The sequence below is a fragment of the Ixodes scapularis genome, unplaced genomic scaffold (genome assembly GCF_016920785.2).
Source record: "Ixodes scapularis isolate PalLabHiFi unplaced genomic scaffold, ASM1692078v2 PGA_scaffold3__209_contigs__length_174095766, whole genome shotgun sequence".
NCBI classification, from domain to species: domain Eukaryota; kingdom Metazoa; phylum Arthropoda; class Arachnida; order Ixodida; family Ixodidae; genus Ixodes; species Ixodes scapularis.
The window spans coordinates 166,781,082-166,803,381 of NW_024609868.1; the positions used below are offsets into that span (position 1 = coordinate 166,781,082).

Here is a 22,300-nt window from a genome sequence, read left to right on the forward strand (position 1 = left end):
CGCGTGATGTTTTCTAAAATCTTTAGTTTGCAAGGTTTTGCGGCACAATTAATATTGTCTTTATACAACCATGCGTCACGGTGATTTCAGCAGCACGTCCCGACCTAGGCGCATTCTAACTTCGGTAGTAATCCACGGCGCGTCCGCTCGGGTGACGGGGCTGGCACCCCTGAAACCTCTTCCACCGCATCTGTTTCGGCGCCAAAATGTCCGATTAAAGTTAAAATAGAAGTCACGTGCAGTTCCCGAAGTGGTCGCTGCGGGAGAAATTGCGGCGTTGCGATCGCCATTAGCTTGGTTGTCGAGTACGGATCAGTGCGACTTTTTCAGAGCAGGCTTTATGGCAGTTTCCCAACTGAGTGGTTCTAGTAACGTTGATGTCCACCGACTTCCGAAATTGAATGAAGCAGTTATGTTTCTAGAGACGTTCACAGAACGTAACATCTATATTCTTCCATGAACATATAAAGGCGTGTGCTTCAAGAATTGAGAAATAAAAAACGTGCGTCTTCAGGCTATAAATGAGAGTAGTACTCATTAGCATTGCCATTAAATTTTGGAGGGTTTGCTTGGGATATTACTAACTCTGGGAACTTTTTTCTGATTCCCAGGTGTTCCCTGTCACTATCTTCAAGTTTCTTTTGTTGTTTGGTCATCTTCAGTCGCTCGGGCATGAAGAACATCTTTTCAATCCTGCCGGTGGGACATTCGCAGATGACGAAGACTATATAGCTTAGAAGAGCGCTCCATACAAAAATAGAGAACGTCTTCGATATCTGAAATAAAAAGAAACGAGAGGATCAAAACAAGGAACATAGCGATGCCATAATAGAATTGTAAATGTCACGGTTACGCATTTAGAAAAAAACCATCCCGTGAACCCTAGATTATCTGAAACGTTTTTACTAACAAACTGAGCTTCTTCAAACCAATCTCGTATAGACTATTTCGGCTATAATTATGACGTGCACAGAATGATTTTCAACCATCTCCTTTGTATGCGACGAGAATCGGGCAGAGCCACAACATACATTTAAGGTTCTGAAAAGCGCATGTTTATTTTTATATCTTTCAAAACCGGGGGCTTGCCTACATATCTTCCTCGTTTTTACCTACTCATGCGTGAGACCAGAAAAAAAACAAAAAAAAAACATTTAAGCCATGATAATGGCAGGGGTGTTTAGAAAATAGACATTAGTTTTTTTGTTGTCTCCAAGCGAAATGTGGGCTGCTGTTCTAAAATCTTCACGCATGGTTCTTGTCATGTCTTTTCTTTAAAATGTCTGCTTTGTTCGTGCTTTGTTCGCAAAAACTTGAGAAGCGTCATTTTGCATCCGGGAAAATTATTTTGTACAAAACATATAGTGAAAGTCGTGCTTGTATTCATAGCTCGCATTAAATATTACACTGTCTAATTGTATTTTCATTATTCGCGTAGAAAAGTTATTTACGCGAAAAAAACTTAAGTCACACGAAATACAACATATTGTTTATTTTATAAACTCAATTTAAATATTATGTATGAACAGCTCAATTTAGGTTTTTCTTACGCTCCTGAAGGACAGGGGCCGACATCTAAGTGGCCCTGCTTTGTTGGAAAAACTACAAACGTAACACAAATTATGCCTTTTAACCGGAGGGGCAGAATGGCGAAAATGTTTTTGCAGTGAAAACAGCCCACGTCTCGGGTTAAAAAGCATCATGGTAAACATCCACCAGTTCGCCTGCGCACTCAGTAAATTTGTTATGCTTACGTCGCGGTATATGAGAAGAAACTTCAGGTTACTTCGGTTATGGGGTTTACACCGCACTGTCCTACATTTTTGGTTAGCTACTGAGAAATTCAAGCATTGCCTCCAACTAAATTCTGCCCCTTCCCTCCTTCTCCTTCCGCTTTTATAGCAATAAGATATTTAATATATCCCTAAAGACATAGCTATAATGCCAAGGAAGTGTCTCCGATTTATATGTTTATCGCTGTATCTGCCCATGCCTCCAAGTAGTCCCGAAAAGGTAATAAATAAGGCATACTAAGCTGGAGTGTCATGCTGTCGTACGTCCTAATCCTGGTTGTTGGTCGTAAAAATGCTGCTAAAAAGTCGGAGTGAACGCAAGTCACTGCCGTCGCGGCTTCCCGTCTCCTGTCTGCCGAGGCTTCGGTGGACTGTCAAGCTGAAAAGCAACCTGCTGCAGAACAGGCGTCTGCCACCTGCACCGCCAGGATCGCGGCCGACGACAACATAACACGTCTATGACGTCATCCGGTGGGAATCAAAGGACCCCTTTTTAGGACGCGGTAAAATGCACCAGTCAGAGACATGTTCCGGGAACCATAGACGGAGCTTCCCATTTAACATGCAAGAGTTTAATTGGTATATGTACGTCATAACCCATGGTGGCATCAAATGGGAGAATTCGTAGCAAGAGTAGGTATATCTGTTTACATACCACAGTAAAAAACGAGTAGAAGACGCGCTCTCTGGCCACGTAGTAGGAAGTCACAAAGTACGGCATGTGGATGATGTAGATGCCGTAGGAAAGTCTACTCAGCGGAACGAAGGCGCCCCAGGAGAGGAAACGGCAGAGAAAACCTGGAAATGCGATGTCGAGATTATAACACAAGTCTTAATCTATAAACAAACATAGTTAAAAATAACAAAAGGAAAGGTACAAAACTACTTTGAGCGTCTGTTTTGTTTCCTGTATTCTTCAGCAGTTACCTGCCTTGTTTTCGTTGATTTTAATCATGTTTAACGCCTACGGACTAGCCCAGGTCAGCACCCGTTTACTCTCAATCTATGTTTTTTTTTTTACTAATAAAACTTAAAATGTGAAAAAAAGACAATGATAATTGTGGGATGTTTTTTTTTCAATATCTGCGGGTTCCTTTAAGGTAACGTGAAAAAAATTGGTAAAGATTGTCATGCACAGTAAAGAAAAAATGAATAAGCAAAATTCTTGATTATCTTAAGTTAATGCAACAATTATTCTGCTTTATTTCTATGGACCCAATGAGATGTAGTTTTTTATTTATTTGCAAGAGAAATATCGTTTTTATGTGCTGACTTGCTCACATATAAAGCTTTGATACGTTGTCTGACATGCAATCACATATCCTATATAAAATAATATATAAATTAATTCTGAGATACCTTCAGCAATATAACACATTTTGTAGCAGATAAACCGGCGATGAATTTGCATATTCTGGAGTAGCTTATCCTAAAAGCACAGTTTTCATATCTTTTCGTGCAAATCCTTAGGCAATCTGCCTTCATACTTATTACGATATATTCACGGCCACCGCAATTTATGTGGCTCAAACATTAAGGAGTGGCACGGAGATTGGCAACACACGCTGTATCAACATCCAGATAAGTTTCTTGTGTATTTGATTCTTGTTAACTGCCACCGTATAAGTTGCCGCCGTGTAATCTGCCACAGCGTTAACTGCCACCACGTAATCTGCCACAGTGTTCGACGATGTTTTATCCTAAGCGTTTAAAGGTTGGACCGATGAGGTACATATATTTTGATGTAATAGAACGTCTTCAACGTCTGAAGGATAAGAAAGGGCTCTTTTACCTCCTCCACCAGTTGCGCAGGAAAACGTTAGCCATGCCAAGAAGGCAGCCCACATGAGACGATCAAAGAAAGCGAATGCGATGTTCTCTGCGGCGCCAGTCTTAATGGTTCCAGGGTTCCAGTGATGCCGGGAAAGAATGCAGGCCGCTCCGCAGGAGAGAGAGATGCACCAAAGCAGCACTTGCAACACCTTCATGAAAAACGGATTGTAGAAGTTTATCAAGTAACCGAACAGCCGCATGCTATGGAGCGTTTTGGAGCGCAACTCTTAGGCGCCCGTTTCCGGCTTCAGCGGCGTCGCCGTCGGCGTAACCTCGCGGTATACTATGGGAAACGCCCCATCATTCACCGCGTGGACGTTTCAGCACGGTGACGTTTCGACGCGGCACTCGCGCGAAAACGTCACGGTGACGAAACGACACCGTGATGTTTTCGTGGAAGCCACGCGCCGAAACGTCACGTGACTTCACCGAAACATCACCTGACGTTTCGGTACCGCTCCGAAACGTCGCGTGACGACACGTGTTTCGCGCATGAAAGGAGCAGGAGGGGAGGAGGAGAGGGTACGGATAAGGAGGAGTGGCTCACCCTCCCCTCAGTACCCTTTCCTCCTCCTCCTCAAGAGCTGCGCTTCAAATCGGCGTAACAGGGTGTTGTAAACCTCTTTTATTTTTTTTTCAAGAAGAGTTCTGCTCATGCGCGCGCCCTCCTCATGTATTGTCAAAAGATGTAACTACGGTTGAAGTCCGGAAGGGGAGTTCCGCTGCCTGTTTTGCCTCCTCCGCGTCTCAGATGAGTCGCAGAGGAGATGAAAAAGGTTGCACAACTCTCCTTTCGAACTCCAACCGCAGTTTCAAATTTCGTCGCTTGGTGTCTTCTTTCTGTGTAAAAGTTTATTGACAGTTGAAGAGCTTCGGGGGGGGGGGGGGGGGGGGAGGAAGGGGGTGGTTCGCGATAAAGCAAACAGTGAGCATCAGCGTGTAGAGCAGGGGACGTTTCTTTAAAGTGTCGCCCTGATGAGACAAAGAAAGCTGGCTTTAAGTCTAGACAGTAATCGTTCCAGTCAGAGCTTGGTGCTCCTTCCTTCTCTCCCTGATTTTATATCCGCATACTTACATCCTATCACCTGCAGGGATTCGAACTCATAGGACCAATGAAACAGCGTACCATAATGAATGAACAATCTCGATTTATTCGTCTTTATTTTTGTGTATCATCGCTGGCTCATCCAATAAACGAAGATAGTTCGTAGTGGCCTCGTCTTCTCGTCTGCATGGATGCGCATCTTTCAGCCTTTCAGTCCACCCCGAATTATGGTTGAAGTATATCTCAGCGGAATGCCGACTGCCATTTTTATGTTTGCTTTAATTATAAGTCAACGTACAACGGAAGGCGTGAAGACGTAGTTCAAACAAAGACGCGAAGGCTAAAGCCTCACGGTCACGGTATATCAACCGAGCTCCTTTAGTCGTAGCTGGTGGTAACACAGGCACAGAAAGGCGACGAACGCCCTGACGTTGCGTGTTTTCTCTGAACAATTGCGTTTATCATCTAGTAGTATCGGCTGCGCTCTGACCTATGACAAAGCGAAGCACAGGCATTCAGGAGCTTTCTTTGCAGCAGATTATGCGTGACAATGAAGGTACAACCATTAAGATTTAAATAGGAATAAGGTGTGACCTATTTTCTCGGAGGACATACGGAAAGCCGAAAGAAAAAAAAAACACTTTCAGAAGTCATAATTTAAAGAAATTGAGAAAATTTATTGTTTGCGAGCTGCGATACTTTACTAGTGAGTTTTAGTATTCCCTATAGTCATTTTCATCTGAGTAGTTGTCTGACCGGCGGATAGAGGGGGCTGAAGCGCTCGCCGCCATTAGGTTGCTTCAATTTGGGTGGTTTCGCTTTCAACGTGCACGCGGCTATGTTGCTGTTTTATGTATCTTCTGGTTAATTTTGTGAAATGGGAATTTTGCGGGTATATTTACGAACCCCTATGTGCATCTGACTATGGTCGGCGGCAAATCGACTGAACACTATGTAGAGGGAAGACTACCATTGTCTACAGCCATTCCGGATGGCACCTGTTTGCAGAAAAATAAACCCATAAAAAGACTAATACATGAATTTAAAGAAGCAGGCTGACAGCTAGATACGCGCTATGCTGAATCGGGAAGAACAGACGAACTCCCTAGTTCTCTACCAGTCTTGTACACGTTACTAAAAAAAAGTAGTCGATTACAATTACTATTACTCTTGGCTAAAAAGTATTCGATTAGATTACTCGATTACACGACGGAAAAAGTAATTGGACATTACTTAAAGAAGTAATAGTTACTTTTCCGATTACTTTATTGTGTGAAGACACATCTCTGAGCGCTCATAACAATGAACTACTTCCAACCTATATTTCACATTTGCACAAGTATTGAAGAAGAAAAACTGGCTCCCTCTTCGTGGTCGTTGCACCTTCACAATGCGGACACAAGCATAGAATTCGTTTGAAAACGTTTAATGATTTGGGCGCGCGCCAGTGTGTGTGTGTGGGGGGGGGGGGGGGGGGGGGGAGAGCCGGAGGGGGTTCTAGATCTTGTTAAGCTTGAGCAAGGGTTGTCGCTCTAAGTTTGCGTCGTTCACTTTATTATTCACATGTGGATGAACTCGCATGTTATACAAAAGAGCAGCAGCTCCAGGATTTGAAACGGTTCATGTGTAGTGTTCATTAGCGGAAGAGATCCCCCCGACCACTTCTCAACTCGAAACATTGCTTGTCACAAATACCACGTAGGGGAAATAGGGAAATATTTCAACTGCCTTTGTTATACTTTGCATCCGCTTAAGGCATTCTTCGGTTCAGGTTCTCCTACGGGCTGCGAGTAGGTGCCCTAAGCAGGATGTTTTTAATTTTTTTTATTTCTCTGTGTGTGTGTGCGTGAGGGGGCTAGTTTGAACGAAGGACTCACAAAGCTACATTCTGCTTCTTCAAACTTTGCCCTGAATGGCCTTTGTCACACACTGTGGCTTCCATGGGGCTTCCCACTCCCAGTCCCAGCTCGAAAAAAAAAAAAAAGGACATTCCACAGAAACTGTACATAGAAAGAGATTGACCTCGTTGCCTACAGCTCCGCAAAAATCTTCATTTTTTCCGTTCGAAACAAAAAAAAGGAAATTTTATTTTTGTCATTTTATAAAAAAAGGCGTGTGCCCGGGCCGGGGGGGGGGGGGGGGGGGGGGGGGGGGGGGGGAGAGAGTCCCGTGGACAAATTGTAACGGTTACAAGTAATTTTATTACTTGAAAAAGTAATCAGATTACTGTTCTGATTACTGCCTAATAAAAGTAATCAACTGATTACAAAATTACTCCAAAAAGTAATCGATTACCAGTAATTTGATTACTTGTAATGCGTACGGTACAAGACTGTTCTCTATTGGCAGTTTTGTTTGCATGAACTCCCAACTTTTAGTAAATTTCGCAGAATAATCAAGTCTCGGACAATGACACATGTAATTTATAAAAGCAAGTATTTTTCTCTCCCCCTGTTTTAATTAAAACAATGAAGTACACGAGAAATATTTTGACAGAGTGACCTAGGCAGAGTTGGAAATTTATCAACCCCTCAATTATTCATAAGCAGCATTTCACAGTATTGACCCTAGGAAATAAACTATATTTATATGAACATTTGCTCGCAACGTACACATGATATCATCAAATTAAGTTTGTCATTTGTCTTCCGTAAAGTTAGCCAAATAAAGTTAAATGGTGTCGGACACGTATCTCGGAAAGTTTGGCTGAAGTCTAACACTAGGCGCCAATTTGTTAACCAGTGTAAGAACATCTTTATTTGTTTGAACAGATGCGCTTTGCAAATTCGGGAGTCGCCAGGCACTAAAAAAAAACACAAAAAACACCTCTATTTTTTTGTATTCGGATACTAGTTTTGCAGAAAACGGCGCAAGCGCCTGGCAAGGCCTTAGCCCCCTCTTGGCATGCAGTGTTCATCTTAGAGATAAAAGCCTCAAAGAAAAAATTACAAATACAAAACACACTATACAGAAATTTCAAATAGGTTTAATATCCAAATCAGATCACAAACAATAAGAACCTTAATAATTCATAAGCAATAATCACTACCCTATATACACGAAAAACATATCATTTTATAGATTTTAACGCAATTGTTCAATACTCTCAAGCACATTATTGGCCATCGATAACGTTGGACTCGGGGACTTTTATGGAAACGGCTTTTTTTCGGCGTTATGGCTGACTCGGGGCACTGGCATGAGTTAGAGCAGCGTTTGCAAAATGTTTTCCTATGCAAGAATATAAATAGCATCGTAATTACTGCGCGTGCGTCGACCCCCAATCGCGCTTTGGATAGGCACCTGCAGGAGACACTATTTCTTAGCATATTGAAAGATTTTGCGTACGTTATTTAAAAGCTCGGTGATCTTAAGCTGCCTGTGATAGTTTCTTACACAGGAAGTCCCAACCTATGTGGTAAAATAATTTAAGTACATTGGACTGTTCATCTAAAGACGGTCAATAAATCACTCGAAAGACTGCCGTCATAGACCGAACGCGGTATACAGTTTCTTAAAATGCATAAGAAAACCGACGTACGAGTTGCTTATATCCCAAAAACTACAAAGAACGCAAACCCACATAGGTGTGATATTTAGAACAAACAAATCACCTGATGTTGACGCGTCATTGACCCTAGCATTAGATAAGATGCAAGTTGGACGTTCGTTGCCGATCTCCTCTACGAGTTCCTACACGTAATCAAGAGAAACTGTGTTTGATATAAGTACATAGGAAGATGCTTTCAGAAACACGCATAGTCTCCTTACGCTGACTATATTTGTCACCTTCCAATCCTAAATGCTCGATCATAAATATACATGCAACTAATTGCAGATGTTTCGCCGCAATTAGTAAACAAACCTGCGTTGTCACAAGTAATTGACCTTTGAACCCTCGTGCTGTCTTAGTCATTTAAATAATCAACGCTGTTCAGTGATGATGCTGATTCTTGTGCCTCATCCTCACATGCATTGGGAGCGGCGACGGTAAAAGTAGTCAAATCATGCTACAAAATTAACTGAGCACATTTTGCATATCATGATGCGATACGAGCAGGTAGTAGATATGTGTATGGTACTCTACCTTAAGGAGTAAGGCAAGAAAGGGCGCCGAAACGTTACAAAAAACACGAACACAGGCATCCGCCATGGTGCGAATGGAGATCCAAGAGACGAGTCAAAGCAACTTAGTGGCGGCCGCTTCACGTTATTCAAAAATTCCGTCGTCGACAGGTATGAATGAAAGACGCATTTTGTGCTCCCGCGCACGCGTAGTGTGGAACAGGCAAGGCTATCGCTAACGCAGAGTGCTGGTGTTTGCTCGTATAGGCAATACAAAAGATAAAACCCCGTTCGTCACGTTCTTAATGCTTGCTTTGTTCTAACGGGGGAATGCGGCAATCTCATAGGGCGATAATTCCCTCGTGTTACATTCTCCCTTCCCCACGTCTTTAGGAAGTTAGTGATTATTTTATAGGTAGTCATTAACCGCCGGGCAACAGGCGTTAGATAACGTTTCATCATGGTGTGCTCACATTCTTCAAATACGAGATGTTTCAGAAAACTACGAGCTACCCACGTGTTAGTGTTTTTTTGTTTTTGGTTGAGTTCTCGATATAAATCTAAGTCCATCGCGAGCGTTGCACGGGTGACAATAATTCGAGAGACAAGTGCGAGTATTGAGCTGCCTTAAAAGATAACAAATTCACAGCGATGCGTATTAAAAAAAATATTAATGTTTTTGTATTTTTTTAAGCTGGGATGGGCAGTATTTTAGATGCAAGTATTTGAAAGTACGCATTTAAAATACTATTAGAACTTTTTTTTATATAGAATTACATATTGAGGAATGTATTCGTCAACTATGTTGAAATATTGAAAAAGTGAATACTTCAAATACAGTCAAAATACAATTGTGGACGCTGTTTTTCGCAATTAAATGCGATATAATGCACTCTTGGCGATGTGATAGCATCGCAAAAAGTGCATGCAAGAATATTAAACTTGCCGTGCTTTAATCATACTAAACACGGCAAAAGAAAAACAAGAAAGACTAGAAGAAGGAATGAACGGGGTTGGTACAATACGTTTTGGTTGACTGATGAAATTTTTTAGACGTTGCATTATTAACATACCTGAAAAGCTTTTATTGCTTCACTTGAGCCTTTCAGATCAAATTTGTACGCAATACATTGTGTTTACTGGTGTTGTACCCGCCTATTTCGTGACAGACTTCAGTTTTAGAGCTGCAACTTTCTTGCAAGTGATTAATTCAATTGCGTGGCGTACAGGATTTTTTTTTATTTGTGTTCACCCGAATCTGTCTAGTACTCACCCGAATTGGTGAACCCTATGACCAAGGTTGTTTCTGTAATTAGGCGGCTAATTAGCGCAAATAGTTTAATTAACTTTTTACATAATGAATTGAGAGGGCTTATTGCATTTCCTATACACCAACTCAACTCTCCTACGTCATGCTGCGGTGGTGGCGCGCCGGACGCACTTCCGGTCTGGGGCGGTGGGCAGAAGTCGCCGTGCCAGACATGCATTCCTGTATTCCTTTGGAAGAAACGAGACAAAAAACCTGCCTTCTCGTCAAAATGCTGCGATGGGGCTTTACCAAGAGAGTCTGGGAAGGTTTGAAGATCAGTTTTCATGTGTTTTTGCACCCTCAGTTCGTCCGAGAACGTGGATAGCAGCCGTGAAAAGGGCAAACCAGACGCTGTCGAACTACGATTGCGTGTGCGGGCCACAATTTGTGGTCGCCAGATGTATTTGCTTTGTTCCAACATGACCGAGAGAAAACCCCCAAGTTGTCCAGACCACCCACGGATTCAGTGCGTCTTCAAATTCACATGGCCGCCGGATCGTTCGAACTTTCGTCTGCTCTTTCAAAGTTGTCTGCTTTTTGTCGTCTGCTCGTTCAAACAAAAGTGGCCCGTAGACCAAACTTTGACCCGGTGATTGCAATAAGAAGTAATTGCAGGCCTCAAAAGGCTTAAGTAGGCTCGGTGTAAACAGTAGATACAAGATGTTAATTATTGGTACCGGTGGCCATCACCTACTTGTTACGCTTGGTCTGTTCCCGCTTCCGATTTTCAGTATCGACGTCGATCATCGCCGCTACCTTTTACACTTTTGCAGCACGAGCGACGTCGTGACCGAAAATAGAAACAAGAATCTCATCATGGTTTTGGCGTCCATTCTGCAGCGTTCATGCGAATGAATCGCCGCACGTCAAATTATTTACGGAAAGTTTAGCGGCGTAACGAGCCTTGATAATTTCGCTCAGGCGATTGAAGTGGTAAGACATTGCGATGAGGATGTAGAATCGACAACTCCAACACGAAAAAGAGTATGCAGACTCACACAGACGTTGACAACGTGACATTCGAATGGTTTGTTCACGCGGGGCGCGGTGCTTCTTGCCGGTACTCCATTGCGCGTGCGTTCGAACTGTCGTCTGCTCTTTCAAACTGAACTGCTTTTTGTCGACAGTTCGTTCAAACGACAGCGGCCCGTAAGCCAAATGTTGACCCGGTAATTGCGATAAGAACTAAGTGCAGGCCTCAAAACACTTTTGAAGGTTGGTTGGGGTAAGTCGGCTAGGTGTAAACAGATACAAGAAGTTGTTGGTCATTGTTACCAGTGGCCATCACCGACTTGTAATGCCCGATTCTACTTGCGGTTTTCAGTATCGACGTCCACCATCTCAACTACGGTCCACGCTTTTGCAGTTCGAGCGACGTCGCGACTGAAAATAGCGAGCAGAATCTCATCGTGGGAGTCAGGCTTTAGCGCCCATTCTGCGGCGTCCACGTGATGTGAATCGCCGCACGTCATATTATTCACGCAAAGTTTTGCCTCAATAGTTTTGCTGAAGCCGCTCAAGTAGTCAGACATTGTTAGGAGGACGTAGAATCAACAATTCCAACGCGAAAAAGAGCACGGGGACTCCCACCGACGCCGAGAACAACGCAATTCAATGGTTTGTTTATGGGCGACGGCGGGCTTCTTGCCCACCATCCACCGCGCATGCGCGGCGCCGGTGGCGTCCGCTAGGGGCACTCCGGTTTGTTTGTAAACATGAGTTGGTGTATATTGATGTCCAAGCATCCAGGCTGTATGTTCAAACCGCGAGCTGTAATGAACTTGGGAGCATTTGGGCGGTAGTGGCCAAATGATTTCAGTTCCGCAGACAATCCCAAACCAAAACTAATTTAGAAAAAAGCGACCGTGACGTCACACCTCCTCCCTGGCATATTGTCCCAGTAACCGCGTCCCCTGTGATGCTGCCCCGCGGGCACCTCCGCCGGCACTGCCCTGGGACGCCTATTCTTCGTTTTTTAAACATTTCTTGCGGCGTCAGCTCTGTATTTTGGAGTCTGTTGCTGTGCCGACTGTGCTGTGTCTTCTGCTATATATATATATATATATATATATATAGTTACAATACAGCACTTTTTTTATAATTTCGATGCAGCTAATAAAAACACCCAGTATACCAAGATGCTGAATCGAGCAACTGAAAGAAAGTTGCACAGCTCTTTATTTGTGCTGAGTATTTTTTTTTTACCCGTGGTAAAATTTTTGGGGATCTGGCCACGAGGCGGCCGGCCACGGGCCCGCGGGAGCCAAGTGAGAAGACGAGGATGGCACGGGGCAGAGCTCGTGTGGCGAGATTGCGGATGGTCGGTGACGGAAAAGGACAAGGCGCTGCCTCGAGATCGCTCAACTGTGGGACAGTCGATCCTTCGTACCTTGCGTTGTGCGATCTCCTTCGGGGCGGTAGACGCGGCGCGTGATCGTGCGGTGGCTAAAAGGAAAAAAACAAAAAAAACCTTATTTGGCGCCCAACGCGACGCTCGATCAGCTGGTCCTCGCTTTCGGTGGTCCCTAGGTGGACACATTCGAAGCGTTTCTCGATCATCTTGGGGGAATGGCGCCCCTAAATCGCTGAGCGCTCGTTATCGTGAGAACCAACGTTTCTTGTCGATACGAGGTCGAGCGTGGCTACGAATAGAGACGCTCTGTCCTAGCGAGGCACGGCGAGTGTCGGACGCCACCGGGCGTGTTCCCGTGAATGGAATCCTGAGCTCCCTAAAGCTGTATGAGCTTGGGGCTCCAGCACCTGCGGCGGACGTGGGAGGTGTTGGTGAGCTTGTGCGAGCCATGGCGGCTATGTACGTGACGCTTTCGCTAGTGTTGGGAATGCTGGACGTACGTTTGTGCGCCGACGGCGGTTCAACGTCTCGACGTCTATATAATCAGCACACACTGATGGAAAGTCGGTCCACAATTTTCTACAGGATCCATGTGCGCACATAGCCCTAACCCCCTAGCCAGCCGAGGACACGCTGGAGCCCGGCTTCACGTGGAGAAGACAGATCGCGGACTCGGAGATCGGGTCTCGTAGCAGTTTTAGTACGCTGCAAGAGAGAGCAGGGTATCCTGACTTGGGGTGAAGTGGTGAGCAAGAAAGAGCGTGTCGAGGCCCGGGGACCAGGTGGGTTTGTATCCGCGGGTGTCGGAAAAATGTGCGGGAACAGCAATTGGCACCGGGAACGTTGACAGACGAGTTTGCCTGCGGTTGTCGGAAATAGTTCGTGAATAGCAGTTGACGCCGGGCGCACTGGCGGTCGAGTTTTTAGCTGGTGTCGGAAAAAAATGCGGAAATGGCAGCGGATACCGGGAACGCTGGCTGACGCGTTTGTCAGCGGGTGTAGGAAAAAGTGTATGATGCGAGATAATGGGAGAAAAATGTATTTGTAAAAGTATTTGAAGATGATCAAATTCTATGGGCGTATTTGTATCCTGCGTTTAAATAATGTTCTAAAACGTGTAGGTGGACTTGTTGTTAAATACATTTTGTCTAAGTATTCAGCATTTCTTTTTCGATACATTTTTTGAAGAATTTTGAGGACTTCCGATATTAGGCTCGTTTATATTTTAGTCAAAATTAGTCCAACTAAGCATTTAGCCATTATAGCAATCTTTATATTCCCCGTGTGAGAAAAATTAATGTTTTTTCTAGAGTTTGTCTATTTTGCGAGCATGCATAGGTCCAATGAGTTGAATCAAAATATATGCAAGGTTATATTTTAAACATGTATCTAAAAAAATCTACTTCTACAAGGAACACCAGCCGAAGTTCTTCTCAATTTGCAATATTTCCGATATCTCATGATAGGCATAGGACTTTGTAGACAATATACCTGTGTAATTTTTTTGACGCATTTAAGTTCTTAGGCGTAATATGCTCCGGTTTATCAGGTGCATAATACAAACTAATATTTATGAACAGGCTGCCTGTACAAATTTATAAAAATTACATTCTTCTGGAAGATCGCCAATCGATGCGAACATATGCAGAAATGATTTATACCCACGTCGAATAAATTCGTCTACCATTCATTCTTCATGTATTAGAATATCTCATACCATTCATTCTTCATCTATTAGAATATCTCATACGCAAATATAAAATCAGGTTCTCTAGAAAAAACGCACCATTCGTGCTTCCGTAACGAACTAACATGCAAAAAAATGAGATTGATCAGATTTCTAAAACTACCTTACCTTAGATATCTTGGCGTCCTTATATTTCTTAATAAACTGAGATGTTGCGCAACCAATAAAAAAGCATGTTCCATGATTCCAGGGCGTCATATACACATAGTTGAAAGTGTCGGCCAGAGTTCTGAAAATAGATGAAAATCTTTTTATTCATAGAATATTGGGAAAAAAACAAAACACGTATTCAAACCGACAAATCAATATTGCGTAATTGTTAGTAAGATTTTTACGCCAGTTTGTATGATGTCATCGTTCAAACCTATGATATGGAGATATTAATTTTTAGATGTATCGAAAGTCCTCAATTCCCCTTAAATTTGCATCCTGTATTAATTTTTCCTCTGTACGTCATTGAACCATTTTAGCCGAAATTTAAAGGAAGCATGCGGCAATATTAGGTAAGATTGTTTATTACAATATTACTGGCACTAGTGCGACTCAAGTATACACAGAGGAAGCGCCACGGATCAAGAAGCTTCTTCGTTGCCACGTAATTTTAAGAATAAAAGGGGACATTTTTCCGTATTTCCTTCACACAACTTGATGATGAAGTTGTGTGGATTACATTCTCAAAGTTGTCAACAATCCGTTCGGCAGAATTTGGTAATCAATCTGCGCAATCATCGTGGCAACAATATATCAATGCAGCTCAATGAACACACCAGCACTGCATGAATATTCGATAGAGCTTGGGACGATCAATGTCTTGACATACATTCGGGTAGTGGCTCAATACCCAATAGCGGCTATGACGGGAACAGCCGAACCCAACAATGTGTGGAACTCAGCGCGTGCCCTGTGCTTTGCGAACCCGAGCGCATGGTTATGATAAAATTAAAATTAACTGCTGGGCTAGTTGGTTAAACATCTTAATTACAAAAGCGCAAAAGACAAGGACGTAACAAAGAATGAACAAAGAAAAGCGCTTGTCCTGTTCATTCTTTGTTCTGTCCTTGTCCTTTGCGCTTTTGTAATTAGAATGTTATGATAAACACTGGTGGATTATAATTACGGTCCTTTTTTCATGTAAAACCAGATATTTCACAATATTTGCACGCCGGTCATGCTTCTTGAAAATCGGATTAAAGCCATATTTTCCCCCCCAATTCCGATATAGAATTCCAGCACCTTCGAAATTACTCCGCTCCGGAAATAGTTTCTAGGAAACAAAGAGTTGGTAGGTGCGTGTGCTCTGGCTCCAGACCTCGCAAACAGTCCTGGAATCGTTAAGATTTAGGGGGCTGCAGTAAAATATATTGAGCCCTAAAATGTTGCCTTTATGCTTTTTTTTCTTTGTTCTTTTTTTTGCGTTTAAACAAGCGCAAAGACAAAAAAGAGAGGTAGAAAGGGTGAGAAACTGAGCATTTCAAATGTACGTAATCTGTAATCCTGGGAGAACATTCTCTCAATTTATACACTATACCCGAAAAGCGAACATGTCTAGGCTGGAGACAGGTGCTGCGCATACAGTAAATTACGTAAGCAGCCAGGGTTTATATAAAACAATAATAGCCCATGTGAGTCCTTACCATGTTCCTATATTATCTTGTGTACAGTACTTTATTAGAAAGAACCTTTATTCAAACCGTTCAATTGTTTATTATACTTGTATACATAAAAATATAACCTTAAAACCAAAATTTAATGATAATAAAAATGATTTATCTCCGATTAACTTCGTGGATCCGAGTGCCCGATTCCCCCCTCTCCACCCCCTCCCCACTTCCCCCTTCCCCTCCCCCTATATGTAGTCAGCTTCAGATCACGTGACCTCCCCTTCTCGCTGCAAGTTAGGGAGTGAATGAAGGCTACGCGTTTTTCTCGGTATTTTTGTCTGGGACGTGAAGAAAATGCGTGTTCCATCGCTTATAAAAGTCAAGAAATAATTCTAAGCGATATTTACTGCACGCGTTAAATTTGTTGCATGGCCCCTTAAAGGTTGTGCGTAGTAAATCATTTTGAAATTGACGAGCTCACGCTAGTTCTCCGTTTAGCTGCTCTACCGACATCATTGAGAACAAGCACTGCAATGATCGCTGGAGTGGTCACTGTGACCGCGATTGAGGATATATCTGTATCTGAGGAACGCTCTACACAGCCTGTGCTTGATTGCGCTTTATTTGTACACCTTTTTTATTTTCATACAAAACCTGTTTACGGGCTAGATGTTACGCCGAAAGTGTACCTGTCGAATGTGGCACTAAAACGTTACAAAACAGTCAAGGCAACATAAATTATGCATAGCCCACAGCAGGCAATCCATAGGCATCCAAAGGATATAGAAGGTGTATTTAGAGATATTTTATACACCGTTACAATGATGTACAATTAATCGCAACAAGCAAGGTGCAAATACAGTGAGTTTGCACGCGAGACGGCGAATGCTGATTGCGTTAAAAAACACCCGAGACTGTGGTAAAACATTGTTCGCTTCTTAGAAAGTAAAAGGCACATGAAAAGACGCGTGTCTTTTTCTTCTAGCAAGTTTACAATCTTTTACCACAGTATCGGGTAACTTTTAACATGGTGAAAAAGATGCGTCATCAAGAAGCTGAGCGAAAATCAAACCGCGGCGCAAGAATGTGGTGTGGTGTTCGAAGAAAAGCCCGAAGAAATAGAGGTGGAGCCAAACTTGAACTTTTTTTGCCAGAGTCTGGGTACTTTGGACATAATTCACCTAACAAGTGTCAGATTTAAGCTTCACTGATGGTTCTTCGGCTCATATAAACCATCTTCATGTTCATGTCCAAACCATGTTTTTGATGTGCGAGACTTTGCCTTTAGGCGAAGTCTCGCACATATAAAAAATTGCAAAAAAAATAATTAAGAAAGCTTGAAAAACGCAAAAATGTTCCCTGGAACTTGATAATTCCTTGGAGGAAAACTGTATTAGGCCCAATTAAAATCCTTAGGATTGCCAGCTTTGCGAAGTAAGGTGTTTCTCTGGTGTGCTACTTGGCATTCAAAGCATATAGAAGGCCTTCTATACGCTCATTTAAATATTTACTCCGCAACGTCTGGTGGCTCACAGCGTCCGTCCAGCTTCCTCGAAAAGTGAAATAAAATATTGCCAGAACAAAAACAAAACAACAAAAAAATGCAGCACAAGCCTTTTTAACACTCTCATTACCGCCAAGCCACCCTTCCTCCGCAATTCAAAAATAGTTCACTACCGAGGTTCCCGTCAAGCTAAATTTACATAACTTGTCATGGCTATTGCCTTCCCTGGTTCGTTCTTGGAGCGATTCAAAGTGGTGGCTGATACGGGATGGAGTTTTTTTCAAGGAATATTAGGTTGTATTTGACTGTAGACCGATCATTTTTAACAAGGTTTCGACATGAGTGCGATGATTCGCAAGTACATTTCTCTTAGTGAAGCACGTGTCTAAAATTTATATTGAATTGCATATTTTTATAGTAGCATGAAAAAAAGAAAATTCGACCAGAGTGTATTGGCCCACTGCTATATAAGAATTTTTGTTTCTAACCACCGCACTTAGAATATTTCAATATACCAAATAAAAACCTTTACATTAAATCGCACCTTGTAAGTGGTTTAGATGCGGTTGTACCAAGACTTATGTAAAGAGTTCTTTTATTATGTATTGCTTGAAACTTACGAAATTTTGTCTACCACGGGAGGAATGACTGGAAGGTAGTTTTCACTGGACATCTGCCACGCAGAAATGCAGGAACAGATGAGGGACAAGCTAAGGAAGGTGGCGTTCATCCAAAACCATTTGCTGAAACAAAATGCATAGTCATGTTTGAAAATGTAATTCTAATTGACGATCGAAGCAGACCCCCAATATTTATTAAAAAATAATGTACGTGGAACATAACAACGCACGAAAGGACGAGGACAAAGGAAAGCAACATACATGACACTCAAGCGCTCTCTCGCATCTGAAATAGCAGAAGGCAGGGATCCTGGGTTCAACCCCACCCCTGCCCGTTGCGATCTGGATGAGCATCGTACCAGTGTGTGGGTGTGTGTCACTACTGCGTGGTGGACGTTAAAAACCCCAGGTTAGATGTACTGCACAGGCTAAATCGCTCGTCTACATCTGAGACACTAACGCCCGCTGAGGCAAACTTCCGGCTGTAAAAACATACACACAACAATTTGCAATTCAAATACAATACACAAAGAAAGGAGATGATGAAAGCAGGGAGCTGCAACTTATATAATTTCAGAGGGCGGCAATTAATGGAAGATTTAAAAAAACAATACTTGCAAAATAGTTGAAGCATACATTATCGAAAATTTGGAAGAACGCTTCATTAGCAAGCCTTCAGTGGGGCTTTCGGATGAGGATACATTTACATTTAGGTAGGTCTTATGGAATATACTTAATTTCTAGTTCGAGATTAAGATTGTGTACGCTACCTTTTATGGCGATAATGCAGGTAATGCAAAGTTTCAAGCGAGCGTGCAACTTTGCAATGACAATAATAATGACAATAATAATCCCTGGAGAACGGGAACAAGTGGGACAAAGGACAAACACAAATCTCCAAACACAGCTAAGTGACTAGTGCGCCACCCAAAAAATTTGCCTGGTCATGGTATCAAACCAGGGGCCTCTCCATGCAGTGTATAATCTGCCTTTCAAACTGTGTCTGTGTTTCGCTCTTGTAGTACGAGCCCTTCTGATGCTTTTACCTTCTCTTTCTTTGCGTATTATATTTCAGTTGCGAGTCAGCGCTTGTGTGTCTTGTGTGTTATTTTCCTTTGTCTTCGTCCTTTGTGCGCTGTTATCCTCCACGTGCCTTCATACCAACTAGCCCAGCTCAGAACCCTTCTATATTATATGTTGGAGCATATATTATAGAATGCTGATATTGGAGCATAACCATAGTGACCAAAATCATTTTGTTTACAGTAATGCGACTGTCATATATCACAAATGCCTAAAATGGTTTCGGACTGTGGACATTTGAAGCTATAAATAAACTTTGGGACGTTGAAGCGGATGATAATCTTGTCCAGATTATAATTTGTAGCACTCTACGGGGTGTTCTAGATAACTTGCACCAAACATTAAAAAACAAGAAGCAAAGTGCAGTGTGGGAGTGAAACCAAAAGTATATTGTTTACATGCATCTTATGAAAGTGCACAAAACTGCATTAGTTTGCTTAGTTATTTAGCTATTTAAGTCTAATTAGCGATTTTTTAAATTTATTTCTCTAGCGGCTGAGGCGTGAAATGGAAAGATATAAAGAGCACTAGGAAACACCAAAATAAGGTGTTTTGCATAAAATGAGCTTTGCACGTTTCTACTAATTAGCACAAAATAAAGCTTCTAAAATGTACAGTGCATCCCAAACTTAACGCCGCCATTGTGGTCCCGAACATTGAGCTTGTGTCGGCTACTTACTGTTAAATTGGTCACCAAAACGTTCGAGATGCCTTCTCAGGATGGGATAGAAATCGGGAACCCAAACATTCTTCATATAGTTCAATCGGCCGCCGTAGGGACTCTCAGAAACGGCGAATGCCGTGGCGGCGTTACATTTAAGGCGCACTGTGCGTAAAGAGCACCTGACAAGGCGCCCGCGCGTCACGCTTGCAGCGCCCTCAAATGCGCTTTGAAGGAACTAAAGGCATTTTATCCCTGGCTTGCTCTCCGAGGGCTTTGTGTCGGTGAAAGCCCCGAAGATAAGCGCGATCACCTGCTACCGCAGAACCCGGTCTCGGACAGCGCGCTAGTGATAAGGTGCACTTCGTTCCTTAAGAGCACGTCTGAGAACGCGTTGTCAAGTTGTGTTTTTTTTTATATTTCACGAGCTTTCTTTTGGGGATAATTAGAAAAAGCACGCAAAACGTGCCATGTAGCAAACACTTTATTTCGTTGTTCCTTAATGCGCTCTACAACTTTCCAATTCATGCCTTGGCTCTTTAACGAATAATGCAAAGTTAGCTGATTAGTCTTAAGTATTTAAATGACGAGGAGCACTAAGAAAAATTCGTTACTTTCATCAGACGTTTGCTAACAATATACAGTTGGTTTCACTCGCACATAGCAAAACGTTTTTTTATGTTTGGTGCAAGTTATGTGGTACACCATATATATCGAACAAATAAGAAAATCGTGAGTTTATTTCCAGTCCTTCCATTTAATTTGGCATTCGGTTGTGTGCAAGGGGTTGCAATCGTTCGTACTATATAGAAACGCCTGTATTCCAAAGCGAGTCATGACACTGCAATTTAAAATTGTTGATTTTATTGCTTCCGGGAGATTAATAAAGCATTACCTTAATTTTTCTTGTCTTCTTGAATTTTAGTCCCATGTGTGTTCGACAGCGTTTGATGGGATGGACTCATATATCTCTACCACTGAAGGCATAGTTTATTTGATATTCGCATTTAGGTTACCAACTTATTGATTGGAGTAACTAGGTGGTGACTAGTTTTCCAAAATATAATTTTGAAAAATGAAATGCTGAGAAATTAAAGTGTGACAGATAACTCTTCAACGGCCATAAAATACTTACAATTTAAAATTATGACCGGAAAAAAACATTTATGAATATATATCTTTATGTTTACGTGTAAGGAACAAGAGCAAATAATTACTACTGATTTCAAGACTTCGAACGTTTTAAATATGTTATAAATAAAATATACAATAAAAAAAATTTTATTACCCATATTTAAAACAAACTACGCTATGTAAATGTTAACATACGTTAGTCACAATTGTTGTTTTTTTAAATTTGATTTTACTATAATGTGATAATTTGAATTTGATATTGTTTTCTACCCTTGTATACTTTGTAATACAACCCATGTCTCAGGTGTGTGTTGACCAACTGTACCGTCTACAAGAAGAAAAACCTTGAGCAGTGTCAGTTATGGTTCGTGATACATTTTAAAAACTGAGAAACACTGCTTTACTCAACAGCTTCAGTTTTTGTATTCAAACTGAAATATTAATTGATTGAGTAATCCAGATCACTGGTCGATGTGGAGGCCCACGGAGTGCTGACGTTGTTAACAAAACCTTTTAAACGAGATATGGTACAGTGTATTTATTATTAGAACGAATACTGAGCTACTAGAATAGACTGAAGTCTGTTACTGATGAAGCTTTGCAATCATTAACAACGCGCTTTTAAATATTCAAAATTTAGTATATTCTTAACAGGCGAGAGCAGACGAGTATTCGTATTTAAAAAAAAACTCTAAATAAATTGATTGGAATAAAACTTTTGAGTTTGTGGCGATTATTCTGCCTCCCAAAGTTCGGAAGTAAGACCTTATTTATGGGCAGATACATTATTTTAGCGGTGCTAATAAGCCTTTGCAGATTGCCAGTTAATATTTAATTCCAAATACTGCAAAGGATTATTACGGGAATTGTTCGAATGTAATTAGAGAATGTAAAGTGAAGCAAGAAATCTTACTTTCTAAAAATAAGGAGAATACAGAGGCCAATTACGAATAATTGGAAGTCCGTTGAGAGGTACCATAGGTGGGAAAAGCATTCCTGGAAAAAAACAAAAAGACATAGCGTTGATTTATTTATGCAAAGGCTCAACTAATAAATTATCAAGAAACACAAGCGGATAGACTGACCGTACTGTTCTAAGATCTTGTTTCTGAACCGTAAAAAGCGTGATTGATGCGAGTCGAAAGCAGCAAGGAATTAAAATCACAAATTTTACACTCCACAATATGACTCTAAAGGTCCGTTCACACTCTTGCAACCGAGTACGACCGAGAAAGACCAGACCGGTTTTTAAGCCTCTTGCAACCTCTTAGGACCAGCTCCGCTGCAGGGCATCCGGTCCTAAGAAGTCGCAAAAGGCTTGAAAACCGGTCTGGTCTCTCTCGGTCGAAGTCGGTCGCAAGAGTGTGAACGGCGCTTAATTGTTCCCTAAGAATAACTTTCAACCAGGATTGAAATGAGTAACTTGCATAATTATTCTTAGGAATTCCTTTTTAATTCTCGGTAAAAGAGCATGGCCTTTTATTGAGGTGCCAATAGTATTAACACACTCTGCACTCGAATTCCACTCGATTGAACATTATAGGATTCGTTT

At 42.0% G+C, this 22,300-nt stretch overlaps 1 protein-coding gene across 1 annotated transcript in view; it reads right to left on the reverse strand.

Moving 5' to 3' along the window:
* Positions 1–415: 415 nt before the first annotated feature.
* LOC115309012 (nose resistant to fluoxetine protein 6-like) overlaps positions 416–22,300 on the reverse strand; it is a 92,679-nt gene continuing 70,794 nt past the window's right edge. The window contains exons 10-15 of the mRNA XM_029967144.4: positions 21,662–21,744; positions 17,871–17,993; positions 14,254–14,374; positions 3,586–3,775; positions 2,449–2,591; positions 416–776 (exon numbers count right to left, since the gene is read on the reverse strand). Coding sequence (XP_029823004.3) covers positions 516–776; positions 2,449–2,591; positions 3,586–3,775; positions 14,254–14,374; positions 17,871–17,993; positions 21,662–21,744 — 921 coding nt within the window. The 3' untranslated portion in view covers positions 416–515. The remainder of the gene's footprint in view (positions 777–2,448; positions 2,592–3,585; positions 3,776–14,253; positions 14,375–17,870; positions 17,994–21,661; positions 21,745–22,300) is intronic.